Source organism: Atractosteus spatula, chromosome 8, assembly GCF_055471065.1.
Source record: "Atractosteus spatula isolate fAtrSpa1 chromosome 8, fAtrSpa1.hap1, whole genome shotgun sequence".
NCBI classification, from domain to species: Eukaryota; Metazoa; Chordata; class Actinopteri; order Semionotiformes; family Lepisosteidae; genus Atractosteus; species Atractosteus spatula.
In genome coordinates, this window is record NC_142713.1 from 7,313,094 (window position 1) to 7,331,364 (window position 18,271).

Below are 18,271 nucleotides of genomic sequence, written 5' to 3' on the forward strand. Positions count from 1 at the left end.
GTGCTGTATTATGATCGTATTTGACGTTTTTGTCTGAGATGTTCATGTACAATTGTGGTGTTCTGGAAAATACCATTTTTGAAACCCCAAACCTCTTGACTGTTAAGAGACCTTAAATGTTAAAACCCACAAGGCTTTGCTTGTCCATAATGATTGTGTTTCTCATGCCTCGTTGAAGATCAAGAAAACCACCGAGGCCACTCTTCAGACAATTCAGGACATGGTGACCATAGAGGACTACGATGTGTCCGAGTGCTTCCAGCACAGTCGCTCGACGGAGTCGGTGAAGTCGACGGTGTCGGAAACGTACCTCAGCAAGCCGAGCATTGCCAAGAGGAGGGCAAACCAACAGGAGACGGAGCAATTCTATTTCATGGTAGGACGGTCCCCTCACCACCTGTCCTTCACCCTTTTTCTGTGTTTTTCTGAACAAAGACCTGTAGCGCTCAGTTTTAACCATGAAATATGATTGCGGCGTTTCTCTGCAGAAATTCAGAGAGTTTCTGGAAGGAAGCAATCTCATCACGAAGTTGCAGGCGAAGCATGACTTACTGAAAAGGACACTGGGAGAAGGTAATTGGTTTTCCACAAGAGACATCCTGCCCCTCTTTTTTTTTTCCCATTTTGCATGGGCACGCTTGGTTGCTTTCTATGACAGAAAGAACCCTTCCACAGATATGGAAAACGTCTCCAAAGCCTAAATAGACAGTACTTTTTATTTCTCTGATCAGTGCATGTTTTTTTTTAAATTTTCCTAGGTTCTGGGGGTTTGTGAACACGCTTTTACTGTACCTTGATGTAAGGATGTAAACTTCAACGTTTTGTTGCTGCCTTTTCAGATGTATTAAGAAATTGTTGACCTTGACCTACAATTCAGTGAAATATCTTTATTGCAGCTTTAGAGGTCTTTGTAAGACGATCGCTAAGTTGCATTTCTAGAAGTTAATTCAGCTTTATTATTCACTTGGCCAGTTTTTAAAAAGCAGTCTGTGTGTGTCACACCAGATCACACTGATAATATTCATTTCTAGAGGATTACTTACCGTCTCATTAGGTTTAAGCAAAGGACAAATTTAATGAGTACCATTCTTTCCTGCAAAACTTTGAATTCACCCTCTTTTGGCCCTCAAGAGCAAGGAGTTCTCTGATTGATCAGAAGTAAATGTTCCTAAATCTTAAAATTCTGTTCAGATATGTAAACATCCTTTTCCTTAATCCTAACACCCATCTGGTTGTCCTCTTTTATCACATATTAAAGAAATACATTGATTTACATGCTCATTAGCTAGGCTACTTTGACAAGTTGCATCGTGTTGGTACTCCAAGCAGATGGTGTGAGTTACCCTTGTGGCTTGTGAAATTTTTAAAAGGTGCCCCATTTCGTTTCTTTGAAAATGGACCATTGGGCGGCTCTGTACTGCAAGCTCTAATTGTAGGAAAGGCAGATGGCGGGCAGTAGGCTTTGCTGAATGGACAGGCGGTTCCGTAGAGACCTGCAGGGAGACCTGTGCTGGAACTTCCCAGTCCTTTTCTAGGAACTCACACTTTTCCTGTTTCTGTCCTCAGGTCACAGAGCCGAGTACATGACAACCAGGTAGGAAGGATTTCCCTTTCATTTCTGGTATACGTCAGGAATCGGCAAAATAATGCATCAGTCCAGAAAACTGATGAAGAGACATCATCAAACAAAGGATACTTGTTTTTAAGGAGAGCTAGCCTTGATCTTTGATGCTGCACTGCACACCGTCATAAGCCCTAACGAATCACCCTCACACCCTTTGGCTGTAGTTGTTACTTTATCTAACACACCCAATTAAAGTGTCATGAGATTTTCTAGAGGAAGATGTTCAGTCTTGAAAGTTCACTTTAGGTGAGTGTTAAAATTAGTGAATTTGTCATCTGAATTATCATGCGATTTCTTCTTAAATACAGGCTGGTAAAATCAAAAGGTAGTCTATTCTTAGACTTTATGGTATCGCTACAGTGGTTCCATTAATTATCTCCTCAGGTGGAGAAGGAAAACTGTAAGTCTCCGCCATCTACTTTTGGCCAAACCCAGCATGGAATTTAGCCAGGTCTGCACCAGGGTTGAAACTCCTAATGGACAGTGTCATGAAACATTTAATAACTACTGTAAGTAGACAGGGCACTCAGTTTAATGTCTAATCTGAAGTTCTGCACCTCCTGCAGCACAGTGTCCCTGGTCACTATACTGGGGCTATGTTTCTTTTGGAAATTGTAGAACAGAGGAAAAGGTGCCACCTTCTTGTTCACCAACACTACTTACAGGAGCAACTTGGGTTTTCCTTGATGGTCTATCCCAGTATTGACCAGGCCCAGTACTGCCTAGAGATCTGACAAGATCAGGCTACATGGTGGTAACACTGATGTCAGATGATTAGAAATGTATCAGAAGTTTTAACACCCCAAAAGATTTTGAGGTGATTTTTCAGAATTATGGACCTCTGTAGTCACTCATTTGTGCAGAAGTCATAAGTTTAGTTCAGTTAGGAGCCTGAAGGCCAGCAGTGTTGCCATTTAATCTCTTATTGGAATGTGCAATGACGCACATTCATTCATTATGGACTGTGGATTTTTTTTTTATTTGTGGACTGAATTTGAACAACGTGACTAACGATGTGAATGATAACGTAATGCCTGTTCCATTTCATAGGCCACCAAACGTGCCTCCCAAACCTCAGAAAATAAGGAAGCCTAGACCGTGCTCCTTTTTTAGTGTTAAGTTGTTCAATGGGAATTTGGAGTCCTTTATCAAGGTACTGACGAAAACGGGCTTAATGGCTGATATTCTGTTTCATAATGATCCTACCTTCTTCTGCTTCTGTGGGGCAGATCATTATGGTCCTGTGGGCTTCTAATCCCTTCTTATCGGTGGAATAGCGTGCTGCATCTTCAAACGCCGGAAGAACAGGAGTATTTTTCTGCCTCCGCTTCTTGATATGGAAGTAGTGAGCAGCCCCCGAGCGTGTGCTCGGCTCAGGTGGGGCTTTCAAACCAGATACGGCAGTCAAGAAGGCACAGAAGGGATTAGCATCCCCAAAGCCATTTCTCACTGCCTTGCGTTTTTTTTAAAAGAGCTCCCGGCCCAGTATCGGCGGGTCGTTAAAATTCTGGGAGAGTAAATAGATGTAGGAAAACAAACGAAGCCGAGGGCTCACAAGCTCCCGTTTCCCCCCCTACGCTTGAAGAGTGCGCCATACTAAAAGAAAGCAGGTCGGGATCTTTGGGCTTGAGCCTGTGGCTTTTGGGATGCAGTGATTCCTGTCTTTTTCACTTCTCTGTTTTTCCCTTTCGCGCTTCCAGCCGGGGACGAAGGAACTCGCACACCAGGCACCAGGTACAGTGCTCTTAACAAAGGAAGCTGCCTGCTCTCTCTTCCTGCCAGCGCTACTGCTCTTGCCGCTTCTCCTGACTGCCAGTTTGTAAACGAGAGGCGTTTACTGCACAGATCCAGATTGAATCGCTGACCGTTTTGCATAAACGAGAGGCGTTTACTGCACAGATCCAGATTGAATCGCTGACCGTTTTGCGTAAACGAGAGGCGTTTACTGCACAGATCCAGATTGAATCGCTGACCGTTTTGCGTAAACGAGAGGCGTTTACTGCACAGATCCAGATTGAATCGCTGACCGTTTTGCGTCACTTCGGCATGGAACCCGTTCCCTGTGGAAAGCGAGCTCATTTGCACACGGAGCGCTCTAGAGCTCTCCGTTGTGGCCTTTCCATGCGTTTATGGAGCTATTCCACGTTCCTCTGGTAGAAAATACTTAACTTTAAAAAAAGATACGAAGGCGAAATTAATTAAAGGGCCCGGCAGAGCCAAAAGCAGACAGTTACTACATTTAAAGAGCTTAGCTCCAGCCGGGTAATATGCTGTTATGCTTCAGGGTAAGTCTTTAACTGTGGCACATTTGGAAGGCTTTAGTGTCTCATTTTATTTTCTCCCTAAACTCATCGTCATTTATTTTGTGAGTGGAGACGAGATAAACCTTAAGAGTAAATACATACATTGATGGCCTGCCATATTATTCCTTTTAAAGTGATGTGCCTTTCTTTGTTAGCTGCCCTTTTATTTGGAGGTCCAAGATTTGGAGACCCTTCATTAATATGAGCGGTCATTCGATTTACAGACGTGGTCTTGCCCCTCTTAAAAATCATTCAGTGAATATTGATTTGAACATTGGATCTTTTCTCATGAGGTAGAGCCAAAAAATTAAAGATGTGAACCGTAAAACTGCAGGTTCCTGCTTGATGATATAAATCTGTCGATCTTGTAAACTTTCTTTTTAACTCTCTGAATGCTCACCCCTCCTACTGAGTCTAATATGTGTAATGGAATGTATTAGTGTTGTGACAGTGCATGTATAGGTGTATGTAATACTATACAGTATATATATATAATCAGTATGTTTATATATATATACACACATAATGGGCATTCAAAAAGTTTTTCATCTCGTATGTAGAAGCCAAACACTAGTTAATTCTTGAACTTAGAACCCCGTTCGTTCTTCAAATTACAATTCCTAGATAAAATAGAATCTTTCTGACCATTCCTTGACCCAGATGGGAATGGTGGAACATCACCTTGAAACCATGTACAGTACCACACAGCACAGACTTCATAGATTGAAGCCAACAGTAGTCGCTCAGAGCGAATGTTTGTCCTTTTGTCAGCCTGTATAGCTCTGGCCTTGTGAAATGATGCATTGCAGTTCAGCAGAATACTAGTGTGTAAACATTCCACCCCATCAGCTGCAAAGTCAGCAGAACACGGACAATGGATTGTAGCTGTGGCCAGTTTATAACTGATACAGTTGCCCTTGTTGAATTACAGAAAAACTCTGGCCATGATCCTCTTGTGTGAAAGATGCAGGGAATTTTTACATTGTTCAGTGATGAACCCTCATCTCATTGCCAGATTGCCAGTAACCACATAAGACACAGACTGAGCTGGCTGGCTCCCTTGGTAGTGATCTTGGCTGATGGCCTTTTGGCAGAACCTTTTGACATGCCGAGATATGCATGGATAATTCATTCAACTTTAAGCTCATCTGAAAATGCATCAGTCTTGATTCACCAGCCCTTCACTTTCTTTTAAGAGCAGAGACTCTTACTTTCTGTACAGTGTGTAGGAGGATTGTGCAGATCTGGGAATACCCTTAATCTGTTTTCTGCAATTCCTTTGCCCATCGCATCACTGTGGAACAAGAGTGATAGCTTCCTCTAACAAAGCAGTCATGCCAGCAGGGACTTGCTAGATAGTGATATAGTGTGTCCTTTCTTCCAAAAACAAATTGTTGTGTTACTTAAGCTTTGACAAGTCAATCATTCTATGACTCAGGAAAGAACCAGCACAGATTTATAAACATACAGGCAGCTTTCAGTAATACATATGCACTGTACAGTAGTCCTCCAGTACATTAGGAAAACTTTTTGAATATCCTTTGTACATCAATGCATATGAAGAGAAATATTTATATTTAAGTGGTTGTGACTCATGAATTTTCTCTTCCCATAAGGATTCTGGGCAGGTTATCCCACGTGTTGTTGAAAGCTGTATTCGCTTCATCAATCTCTACGGTAAGTGAGCGTGCAATGCTGAAGATAATTCAAAGGGAAATGGCTTACTTCTAGAGTTGGATGGAGCAATCCTGTGATTGCCTGGATTGGTGACACTGTCAGCAACACTTTAGATGTTAGGTTATCCCAACTGTGCAACCCAGTAAATTAAAAAAAAAAGATTTTGCATTTGACCAGATAGAGCATATATTATATGACACTACAATACCAACAAACATGAAATATTTTGTTCTACTGGGCAAGCCTGTTTATTTCTTTTCTTCCAGTGCTCTTTAATCAGTCAAAAAATCATAATCCTTCTTCAATTTTAAGTACAAGTCTCCTCAAATATTATAAAGCCATCATAAATCCCGTCCATGAAACATAACTCAAATGATTTTGTGTACCTGTACTTATTGTCAAAGGATGCTCTTATATACTGTCACATACAGCTTCATACAGTACACGTTTTGTTGCCATTTTGAGATTCCCTTTGCATGTACAGCTAAGCTGAAGAATCTAGTCTATAGTTTTTAGGAAGTAAAGTTTTTCTGCCAGTTAGATAGGCCTGTCGTTGTTCAGTATCGCACTATATGTGAAGTTCCTGGTGTTTCTTACAATAACAGTGTTTGAGTAGACATATAACTTTTGGATATACTGTAACTAGCCAGAGAGCAGAGGCAACTATTAGAAACGTTCGGCAAAACGTATGAGAAACCACCTGTTTCCTCTAAATAAACTTTATGCGCTGCTATGCCTAGGTCTTGGCTTCAGCGATTTTAGTGATAGGAAGGATACGATGGAGAACTTTATAATGGTTGGTGATAGGCTTATCCACATTGATTGTAGGATAAGGAAAAAAAAACATGACCACCTGTTTTTCCAGTCTAATCCCGACAGTAGTTACTACTCAGTGTTTCTGACCTTCCTTTGTGGGTGTTGGATGCTGTTCTGAAACCACGAGTGCAGCAAAGGCCTAAATTGCTTTTCTCCATTTTGATCCCCTCAGGACTCCAGCATCAGGGAATATTCCGAGTGTCAGGGTCACAGGTGGAAGTCAATGATATTAAGAACTCATTCGAGAGAGGTGAGTTATCACATTCAGTCTCACAGGATGATAAGCAGGTCGTGAGGGCTAGCCGAATCTCTCACATGGAGAGGTCCAAGGTTTTTCTACGAGGTGTCTGGGGCACTGCAGGGATGTGGCCTCTGGTTTCTGGACTCCATCACAGACATTTGAAATCTAAATTTCCTTCGGTTTCACCCTTTTGCTGTCATTAGACAGCAATGGGTGCTTTCAATTCCAGCTGTATGAAATCGTCCAATTTTGGGAAAACCCACAGGAAAAAGAGTCAGCTGTGTATACTGTGAACTTGGCAGCAGCAGTGTGAAGATTTTTAAGAGCATTTTTTCCATTTCTGTGGGGAGGAGGAGGGTAATAGGAGTATAAAAGCTTAATTGTCTGGCTAGACACACTGCCTAATCTGTCCATATCGTATGTCGATTTTCTTGAAATACCTAAATATTGTACATCTGTTCATTTTGTCCATCAGGTAACGATCCCCTGACAGATGAGGAGAACAACCATGATATTAACTCAGTTGCCGGAGTTCTCAAGCTCTACTTCAGAGGGCTGGAAAACCCACTCTTTCCCAAGGAAAGATTTAATGATCTCATTTCCTGTATCAGTAAGTCACTCTCAGCTATCTCCTCTTGCATCTGATAGACCTTTTCATTCACACTCCCTTTAGTGTTGTAGAGAAAATGAAAAGAAGGGTGACATAAACCAATGAAAAAAGTTGTCGTGATGTATGGACTGTTGAGCCTTGCGATTACTGCATTTTGGGGGATCTTAAAATCTCAATTTTGAATAACTCTTATAAAGCTTAAGTCTCCTTTATTCACTGTGCTTTTCTTACTAAACTCTGTAATGTGTTTTAATGTCTTATTATCCCTAGCTATTTTAACTCTCAGATGAATTCTTGCCATGCTTGCACATAGCTGACGCCAGGAATGCTGGTATTAATTAAGGATGGCCTAATTTATTTGTGCAGATGACCCACTTAGGGAACAGATGTAAAAACTACTGTAAAGTCCTCATCTGAAGGAATAGTTTTGCTGATAAAAAATGATACTGAAATACAGTGGTGATGGGTCTTCTTGAAACCGACTCACTTGGTGAACAAACAGCGTGATATTAAACAATCTTTTCATTTGGCCTTTTTTTAGGCCACTTATGGTCGTGTCAAGGTTAAGTTTTTCGTGTTTCATTTTTCACCTCCGTTATCAAAGGCAAGCAGAAATTCCCTTCGTCTGTACATACTTGCGTGAGAAGGCGTTCAAAATTCCTTGAAATGTGAATTTTCAGATTCATCAAAAGCATTATTCTGAAAGTAAGTAGTTCACCAGTCGTCACCAGTCAAGAGAAGGTCAGTGCGCTGTGAGCAGGCCCACCAACCCTGTAGGGAAAATCCGTGGGTGTTATATTACAGTGAGGCTGTCTTCAGGGTTAGAGTGAGTGCAGTCTAGGAGACTCGCCTGGTGTTTAGAATTCACTCTTTATACTCATAGACTCATCTGTCTTTAATAGCAGAAAAAGTCAGTATCAACAGAGAAAAGGTTTCTGTAGCATCACCTCGGCAAAAAATGAGCAAGTCTACTAAAAATAAATTAGGCCTTTTAAAATGATATTTTGTTGTGTAAGTGGCACAGATTAGTTTTTTTTCTTCGTTCTTTTGCTAAGGAAGATCTTGACTGATATTTTCCTACCATGTGGTTATCCACTTTCTTTGGACTGGAGCAGCTACATTGCATCCTAAATGTGACTTTAAGTGTCTGTTGTCCCTTCAGCAGTTGATATAATACTGTATATACAGTAGGTGTTGTCCCCTTTTTCAGAATGGAAACCAGACTGTAGGCAGAGACTGACTCCGTGGCAGAGAATGCTACGAGTGAATTTGTCAGCTCAGAGGTGTATTTTAATACAGGCTATGTTTTCTATGTAGAATGATCTGCAGCTCGTTGAAAGCACAAAATCTGTATGGTTTTCAGTGCTGTGTTTTGGACAAGAATGTAAAACAAAAACCTTCTCTAAACCCACATCCCGCTAGCAACACCTGCTTTCCAAGACTCGGTCTGTAACCGTAATAGTGAGTTTTGCTGTTTTTTATTTCTGTCAGCAGGCAAAAATGTCTTTTAGGGTTTGTTACACAGCTGCGAAAACTGACAGCAAATCATTCGCTTTTAACGATTTGGGGTTCCTTTGAACGTTTCAGAAAACCCAGGGTGCCTCTTGGCGTATCGCACACTGGCTGCAGCTGTTTGTGTGGCTGCATTCTTTTTGAATTACTTGCACACTGTACATCCAGTGAAGATATTCTTTCCTTCATCTATCATTGGCGATACCAGCACTGAAGACAGCTGATCTAATGCCTTCTGTGATTTATTGTGGAGGTGCACCGTACACCGGGGCGGATGGAAGAGTGAGTCATACTCGTTTCTGTGGTGCCACATGCTAATGATCAGCTCTGACCTCCTCTTCCTCTCCAGCGGTAATGAGGTGCAGCTGACTTTCCCAACAGAAGAGAACACAGTGAAGCACCACACTCTCCTGCAGCTCATTCAGTAAAAAGGCAAAGCTGCCGGTGCTGGAGCTGTCCCAGCGTCTGCTAAGGGCATGTTTCTCATCTCATTATTTCACTTGGAATAATGAGCTAATAGCCAGAGCTCCTTATGAATTTACTGAAGTTGACTATTTATTCAGCTGTGGTAAAGTAATTAAAACAGCTGTAAAAGTTTAGCATTTGTAATTGTGTCCTATATGTAAATGTAAGTAATTTCATGAGAGATCATTTATCAGGGGTTTACTTTGTTTTCTGAGAGATGCCAAACTACCAGATCATTTACCATTTAACAGATCCATCCACCCATTTTCTAAGTGCTTTATCCAATACATCTGCCCTAAGATGGACTGGTGGTCCGTTCAGGGTGTACACTGCCTTGTGCCCATTGCTTGCCTGGATAGACTCTGGCTCCCATGTGACCCTGAATTGGAAGACGCAGTTAGAAGATGGATAATAATAAATAGCTCATGCACTGCCTTACAAATGTTTCGAGACAGCCATTTTTTTATATAAAATCAAGCCGTTTGTGTCTATCACAAGGTTACTAGAAATGAGAATAACAACTTTATTTACAACAACTTTTTTTTATGTTTGGTCATATCTTTTGTCATATTAGAACAAAAACAGACTTAAACAAAGCTCTGACCTTGACATGTTTTGTCGTGTCTTTGCTGCAGCCAGCTGGGGTTCTTGACTATTCCTGGGGCGTCGTGACAGTTTTTGACACTGAAAAGACGTGGTCAGTTTGATTAAAATCTAGTGATTGACTTGGCAAGTCTAAGATATTCCACTTTTTATCTCATAAAGAGCACCCATTGCAATGTGGCATTGGCGGTATATTCATGGCCTTGTTAACCAATAAGGATTTCTTTCTATATAAACAGACAGAAGGTTTCTGTAAATTCAGTTTTGGGCTTAGAAGCTAATTTTAAACAGGCTTTTCTGATCTTGGTGCTGATGAGAAGCTTACACTCATAGTGTAGCTTTGTAATTCTGCAGTCCCAGTCTTCTGCACACTGTGGACTTTATACCGGCACTTCAGAGATTGGTGGTTATTTCGCTGATAGTTGTTTTAGGTTTTCCTTGACATCTCCTATTTATCTGTACATTAGATATTTTTCTTGCCCAGTCTGGTCTTGGCTGATTGGTAATTATACATTACCTGAGGGTATTTTCTTCCCCAATATGTTCCAAATTGGGATGCCCAATTTTTGTGTAGTTGTTCCAATTGACTTTTTCTTTGTCTTTGAGCTTTACAATTGTCTGCTCTCCTCTGAAAGGAATAGGACAGTTTCTTTTCTTTTCATATTGACTTTCAACTGTGGACTCCAAACACTGCAGCCAAAAGCAAGACAGGTTGATAGACCGTCCCCAACTCTATCCTGAGAACCTGATTACCTAAAAACAAACTCCTGACTAAAATGAGACTCTGGTCTTCCAGTTGTCCCAATGCATTTGCTCCTTGAAAATAACGTTTCAATATTCAGTTTGTTTAATCGACCCAAGAGGGTAAAACTTAATTGGCTTCACTAAAAATAAAATACTTAGGAGTTCTACTTATAGGTCGTGTTTTATTTATAACATCTAAGTCCTAGGAGAACTCATAGTTTAAAAAAATTACCGTTTTGACTTCACTATCCCAATTCTTTTGAAAGACACTGTACATATTTAGCTCTTAAATGTTTTAAGCTAACCGTATTAGTGTTAGTATTCTTGCCGTTTCTCTTTACTTGTGAGTGTAACAACACAGAAATGTCTAACTATCACCACTGTTGGGTTAATACAAATGCACACAATCTCCGTTGTGATTTTTGGAAGTATCCAAATATGATTATGCAGTCTTTCAGTAATTGAGTTTAATAATACTGCTCAGATTCTGTATTTCATAGAGGCTGTCAGTCGATGGAGGAAATTGGTTAGCTGTTTGTGTTCTCTGAGAGCCAGGATTTTTACAAACCTACAGCAAGATTTATTGTAGATCATGTCAAGTAACTATCACCTACATTATTGTAGTCAAACTAGATTTATAATTTTTTTTATAATGTTTTACTAATTAATTTAAACTGTTTATACTTTAAATATAAGGGATGCAGAGAACAAGAAAATCATACTGCACTAACACACTCTCAAATGTTCCCAGACATGCATTTTACTTAATCATTTTCCTGCATGTTCAGCGAAATCATCTTACAAAAGATCCGGTAATTAATTAATTTCGTTTACATGTCTAATCCAAAATAGTTTTGCCTGTCAGCAAGACCTGAGAGATTTACAAGACTGATTATCTTTTATAACCACTGAGCTCTCCACGTAATGGGAGATATAATGAGCTTGATCTTTTTTTTTTCCAGTTATTCTTTCCTCCCAGTTTGGATTTGCCCAATGTGTGTTTTTTCAGGTCTGGACTCAGTGGCAAACCCTGCCACTGTATAAATACTCACAACGAATGAGGAATTGTACCAGGCTCTTTAGACCCTCCCCCACCCCCCAGATGAGCCAATCATCTTTTAATGCGTCTGTAGGGACATAACGGAGGTTCAGTACTGATTGGAGGAGAGGAGTGTCGCTCACTGACAGCACCACAGGTGCTGAGAAAATAAAGCGGTCACATGGAGCTAAGAGAGGCTTTATTGACTAATCCCAGCCAGATCTACTGCAGTACTAGGGAAATGGTGTGGTACTGCTTGGAGAATCTGTCAGTTAATGACATGCTGTAGCTAAAGCTCAAACCTGCACATGATTGGTCTTCGTAAAACCCAATCTTTGTTTGGGCAATTGTCTTTTAATGGTAGATCATCTTGGGAGCTCTCTTGGGATCATCCATCCTCCCATCCATCTTCTAACCTCTTCTTCCAATGCAGGGTCACATGGGGAGATGGATCTATCCCGGCAAGCAATGGGCTCAAGGCAGGGTACACCCTGGACGGGACGCCAGTCCGTCACAGGGCACACACAGACGTGCACACGCTCACATCAGAGTCAATTTCCCAGAAGCCAGTTAATCGACCAGTATGTTTTTAGACTTCAGGAAGTAACCAGAGCACCAGAAGGAAATCCACATGAACATGCAGACTGTACGCAGATCGCGCCCCCAGATCTGGAATCGAACCCAGGGCCCCAGCGCTGCGAGGCATGCCATGCCAACACTGCACCACCATTTTGGGATTAGTCTTTCAAAAAACAACCTTCGTCTGTTTGGAGTATATACAGTACTAAGGTTTCCCTAGTTGTCACTTTTATGACTCCGTGTCCTGGCCAAAATGATCAAGTTCTGTTACATACAGTATACAGTAGTTCCATTCTCGTCTGTGAAGGGTTTTCACGTATTCACTCGTGTTTCCAGAAAGTTTTTAGAACACGAGTCCCGCACATTATGGATGATCCATAAATGAAACCTCGATCTGCTGTTACTTTGTGATGTTTAGAGTTTCAAGTCATTTCTCCATCATTCACACCTCACGATACTGACTCTGCACTGTAACCTTTAAAACAGCAAAAGACACACTCCCATGCCATCAAGCTTGATTGCTTTTTTTAAAGTTTTAAATCTGGGATGAACAGCAGTGCTGTCAGTGTACAGTTCGAGCAGCTTAAAAAGCGAATTCTCAGATTCCGCTTGGTAATGTATATATCCAGAGCCCTGCCACATTTAGATGAGTGGCCTTCATGTAGAGATAACAAGGGCAAATCTGAGTACATTAAACACAGCAGTGTCTGGCATTTTGACCTTGTGCATTAAGGCTGATATTTACACCGCAGTGCTGAGTGAAACCTGGTGCTTATTTTTAATAATGACAGCACTGCATCACAGCAAATGCCTTATATACTGTTCGGATTTCACTTGTTTATTAAAAAATGATAATTATTCATTTGTCCAACAGGCTTCATCAAACACTATAGAGAGAGGTGAGGGTGGGGGATATGTGACAGGCTTTTCCTGAGCATTTCTTATATTTTATCAAATATATTTCAGTCATATTGTCATTTAATTGCATTTCACTGAACTTTATACAATTATATGGATAGTTTTTTTAAATACTCCAAGGGGTTTTCCTGTTGTCCCAAAACCTTGTTCACTTCTCCGTTTTTAAATTAACATCTTTGTTTATTTCAGGTGGGTAGCTGCGTCAGCATGCGCAGGCTGCAAAGGAACAAGTAATAGGTTTATTCCATGCTGAAAAGAGAAGACAACACAACTGAGCTCACACCTGAAGAAGGCTCCACGGCCGAAACGTTGTGTTTTTTTTCTTCTCTTTTCAGCATGGAATAAACCTATCTTTGTTTACTGACCTTATTTGATTATAGACATTTCTGGCTGGTTCTCAATGAACAACCTAATTCTGATGAATACGTTTCTTTAAATATTCAGGCTGGCACATTTAAGTGTCTGAATGTGCTGATAAAGTGACCTTGAAGGTCAACCATGGTATAATAGCTAATTACAGGTGAAGATGATAGAGATATCTGTGCTTCTGCCTGCAATAGAAATACATTTTATCACTTGAGCTACTCACATAGGCACCAATTAACCATTTTCAATTAAATTTAGCATGTTGCCAAATTCCGTTTTTGTTAAACGAAATATTGAGGTCTACTGTATGTGCGGTAGGTAGGGCTTTTACTTTTTCAACATTAATAATAATCCCTTTCACTTATATAGCGCTTTTCTGGACACTCCACTCAAAGCGCTTTACAGGTAATGGGGACTCCCCTCCACCACCACCAATGTGCAGCCCCACCTGAATGATGCGACGGCAGCCATAGTGCGCCAGAACGCTCACCCCACATCAGCTATCAGTGAAGAGGAGAACAGAGTAATGAAGCCAACTCATAGATGGAGTATTAGGAGGCCATGATTGGTAAAGGCCAGGGGGAAATTTGGCCAAGACACTGGGGTTACACCCCTACTCTTTTTGAGAAACACCCTGGAATTTTTAATGACCATAGAAAGTCAGGCCCTTGGTTTCACATTTTATCCGAAGGACGGCACTTTTTTTTTACAGTATAGTGTCCCCATTACTATACTGGGTCTTTAGGACCCACTCAGATCGCAGGGTGAGCGTCCCCTACTAGCCCCAACATTCCAGTAGCAGCCTTAGTTTTTCCCAGGAGGTCTTCCATCCAGGTACTGCAGTGGGCTGCCAGTTGTGAGTTGCAGGATGACATGGCTGCTGGCATTATTACTATTATTACTATTCCTTTGCTTAGCAGATGTGTTTAACTATGACATGTTACAGCACACTTGATAGTACGTACTGTAAAGTAATGATAGGACAGTAAAAATGATGCATATACTGTACAGTAAAAAAGAGTAATAAAATAAGATTGACGAATCAATGACGAGGAAGACAGTGCAGTGTCTGTGCAAGGCACAGTGCAAACAGTGTGCATCGAGCAGTAAATAGTGTGGAGGCATGCAGTCATTGAATACAGTGAAGAAGGAATTGAGCAGATTGCAATATCAGTGGGTGGTAAAAGCTCACAGTGGGACTGAGATCACAGGTGCTGTCTCAACAGATGATTCTCAAGGAGACATCGAAAGGTTGCTCAGCGACAGCGCAGTTCTGACTTCTTTGAGTAGTTTAAATCAGCAGTGTGGGGCAAAGGAGAAGAATGGGGTCTCCTTTGAGGTGAGGGGATGGACAGGCAGGAGGAGGAGGAGGAGTTCAGAGGTCTGGCAAGGTGGGGGGTGAGGGAGGGATAAGAGACTGGAGACCAAACTGAATGAGAGTGATTAAGACAGCATTAGGCACCAACAAGCCTTTTGAAATGAACGCCTGCAGCTTCAGGAATCCAACGAAGGGACCAGAGTAACAGTGTAGCACAAGAAAAACAAAGTAAAAAAAAAAAAGATAGATGAGCAACTTGCTTCTGAATGAGTTGGAGAGGTTGAATATGGCCCAGGGCCTGAACTGAAAGTTGTAAACATAAAAGGAACAGTCATTCTTCTGCAGTTTGTATTTTAGTTTGTATTTTGTATTTTCCTTCTTAATTAGTGCCCTCTCAGTAAAAATCAGAAACAAATCAGGCATTAACAATATTCAATAAATTGTCCCTTTGCAGTTAACAAGGGATAAACCTAAACTTGCAACAGCTCAGTCTGCACTGTCCAGTCTGTGGTTTGTATTGTTAAGGTTTCAGACTTTGGAATCTGTCCGAATTTCTTTCAGTAAGCACATTCTGCACAAAGACAAAGACAAGTCTTGTTAGAATTGTCACAAAAAATACAAAGTTCTTTTCCTTTTCTCCTTTAGTGGATATACGATTTTAGAAAAGCCAGAATATGAAAAAGGATGTTGAATGCAAATCTGAATATCATATTACCTAACAAATGCGTTCTTAATTTAGATATGCATTAGGCCATATAGGAAATGTTTTTCTAAAGTTGTAAAACTTGCAAACTTGATATAAAGATTTGTGAATTTCTTATATTTAAGGAACTTCAATGGAACTTGTGCTTGTTGTAACAGCAGATGTCTGCTCCTATTCCAGGAATAGAAAATCTCTATGAGAGAGCTCTGTACATCCGCAAGATTCTGCTGACAGTGCCCAGGTCTGTCCTTATAGTGATGAGATACCTCTTTGCCTTCCTCAACCAGTAAGTATCTGTGCTAATTATGTCCAGTCAATCACAGCTGTTTCCTGTGCTTCAGTGTAAAGCAAACATAAATTATTTGTAATTGTATGTAAAGAGGTTGAGCCATTAATTTGTAGACTGAGCAGTACAGGGACAAGCTAACAAAGTGTTATATATCGGAAGTTAAAATTATTGTGTCTTTCTTATTCTCACTCTTTCTGTAGAGTGAAATGCTAGAATTCATTCTGGCAAAATTCACACCATACGAGTCACTGAAGGGGGATTCATAAATACTGCAACAATTCCTTTATTCTTCCAGTTTAGAAGTAGTTGTGGCCTGCTTAAATCTACTAGTGACTTGCTTTTTTATGTCTTAAACCTTTATTTAAAACCTAATACTTCATAATTTAATTTTTAACAGCAATGTGTATATATTTAAATAAATTAGCTTTGTATAGGTTGATCAGCATCCGATTCGGTGAACAAATAAATATATCCGAAGAGAAACAGGTATCATACCGAAGAGCTAGATGTGTAAGGGAGATATGAATACAGTAGATCAAAACTCAATTTGGTCACTCCTGTGCTTCGTACACGTCTCATTACCAGTAACATGTTTACATTACTTACAAGTAAAACTTGTTCATATAGCACTGATAAAACAACATTGCTAGCATGTCCTTAGCAGAGTATGCACAAGCAAGGTTACTTTCACTACTGTAACCACAGCCCTTTACAAATCAGGAAGGTGCATTACCAGCTGTTTCTTAATGATCAATGAGCGCTGTGCATTCTATCTTTAAAATAATTATACCACCTTTTTTTTTTACATTCAGCAACACCAAGTAGGAGAAGAAGAAAAAATGACACATCACTAATGCAAAAATAAAGAAATTTTAAATAGTGTGGAATTTCTTTTAATGATTCCATTGATCCATAATGCCCTGTAAATGAAAGAATATTTAGATGACCATAAATTTTGAATTCTTTTTTTAAAATTTTGGCCTTTTAACAGTTATGCTCTATATGTAGGTATGGTCGAAATTATACCCAAGTTACAGTGTGTCCATCACCCATACCGCCCATTGAAGTATTTTTTTCCTTTCCTAACTTTTCTGTGTTAATACAGCTTGTCACAGTACAGTGATGAAAACATGATGGACCCCTACAACTTGGCCATCTGCTTTGGTCCCACCTTGATGCCTGTGCCGGACATCCAAGACCAAGTCTCCTGCCAGGCACATGTGAATGAGATCATCAAGACCATCATCATTCACCATGAGACCATTTTCCCAGACGCCAAGGAGCTGGATGGCCCAGTGTATGAGAAATGCATGGCTGGAGATGACTACTGGTAAGTAGTTTATAATGTGAGTTTTCACAGACCAACTTAGTAGACACTCGGTCATTTGCTACCCTTGGAAAGTACAGTATGAGCATAGGAAAAATCACTGTTCTTTCAAAATTAGTGTGGGACCTGTCCATTGGGAACATTTTTAATGTTAAAGTTTAATACTTTTCTAATTAAACCTTTAATAATTACTTACTACTGCGTCGGAAGCATTTCTTGGCATCCTTAATAATTGTCATCAGCATTGGCAAAGATGTTTTTTCCCAGGTACTTTTTGAAATAGATCTCCTCCATCCATCTTGTCCATCTTTAAAGGCAGCCTCATGTTCTCCAGGCTTCTGAGAAGCTCTTAGCTGTGTCTACTTTACAACTGGAGGATTAAATATAGCCATGGCTAATTACATGTCTCAGATCAGCTCAGTCCCAAGACATTGCACTCCAGACACGTGCGGCCCTGTTTGTCATATTTCCTTCTTTGAGGAAAAGCCGACAGTTGAAGAACTCTTAAGTCTCTGTCTGCTGTAAACACTGAAGAAGCGATGGCATTAATGCCATTCCTGTCGTTTCTCATAATACATTTGGAAAACTTCTGCTGTCTACTAGAAGGGATTAAAATATTGTGTCAAGTAAATATAGAATTAGTCTGAAATTCAAGGCAAGTGTCACAGTGGTGCATGTCATGAAACTCTCAGTACGCATCAAGAATATTTCTCCTTGCGTTTTGGGAGTTATTATGAGCTGACAGCACTCGTGGGTTAATGGCTGATATAAATGGTTCACATTTTGATAACACAGCAGAATCTGATAATTATTCTTTTTGTTCAGAGTTGATTAGTCACCTGCAGTATATGAAATGGAAAGTTGATGAAGGGTTGCTAACACGTGTTTGCACATTACAGAAGGTAGCTGATTGCTGCAAAACTGAAGACTGTGTAGAATGATATGCACAATCTGCAGTTTACCTGAAAATTCACTGAGGGCTTTAAAAGATGGCCAGTGTTCAAGATCCAGTCAAGAAATAAACATTTCTCTTTGACATATGAGGGGATGAAATTTGCTATTTATTGCATTACGTTACACATCAATGTTCTTCTTGATGCATTTTCTTAAAAAAGGTTCTCTCATCATTAAGATGTG

At 40.3% G+C, this 18,271-nt stretch overlaps 1 protein-coding gene across 1 annotated transcript in view; it reads left to right on the forward strand.

Annotated features, from left to right (window-relative positions):
- The window catches only part of srgap1a (SLIT-ROBO Rho GTPase activating protein 1a), a 140,624-nt gene that overhangs the window by 99,282 nt on the left and 23,071 nt on the right, over nt 1-18,271 (forward strand). The window contains exons 9-17 of the mRNA XM_088923914.1: nt 179-376; nt 489-573; nt 1,567-1,594; nt 3,325-3,358; nt 5,544-5,604; nt 6,593-6,670; nt 7,137-7,271; nt 15,699-15,804; nt 16,913-17,137. Coding sequence (XP_088780040.1) covers nt 179-376; nt 489-573; nt 1,567-1,594; nt 3,325-3,358; nt 5,544-5,604; nt 6,593-6,670; nt 7,137-7,271; nt 15,699-15,804; nt 16,913-17,137 — 950 coding nt within the window. The remainder of the gene's footprint in view (nt 1-178; nt 377-488; nt 574-1,566; nt 1,595-3,324; nt 3,359-5,543; nt 5,605-6,592; nt 6,671-7,136; nt 7,272-15,698; nt 15,805-16,912; nt 17,138-18,271) is intronic.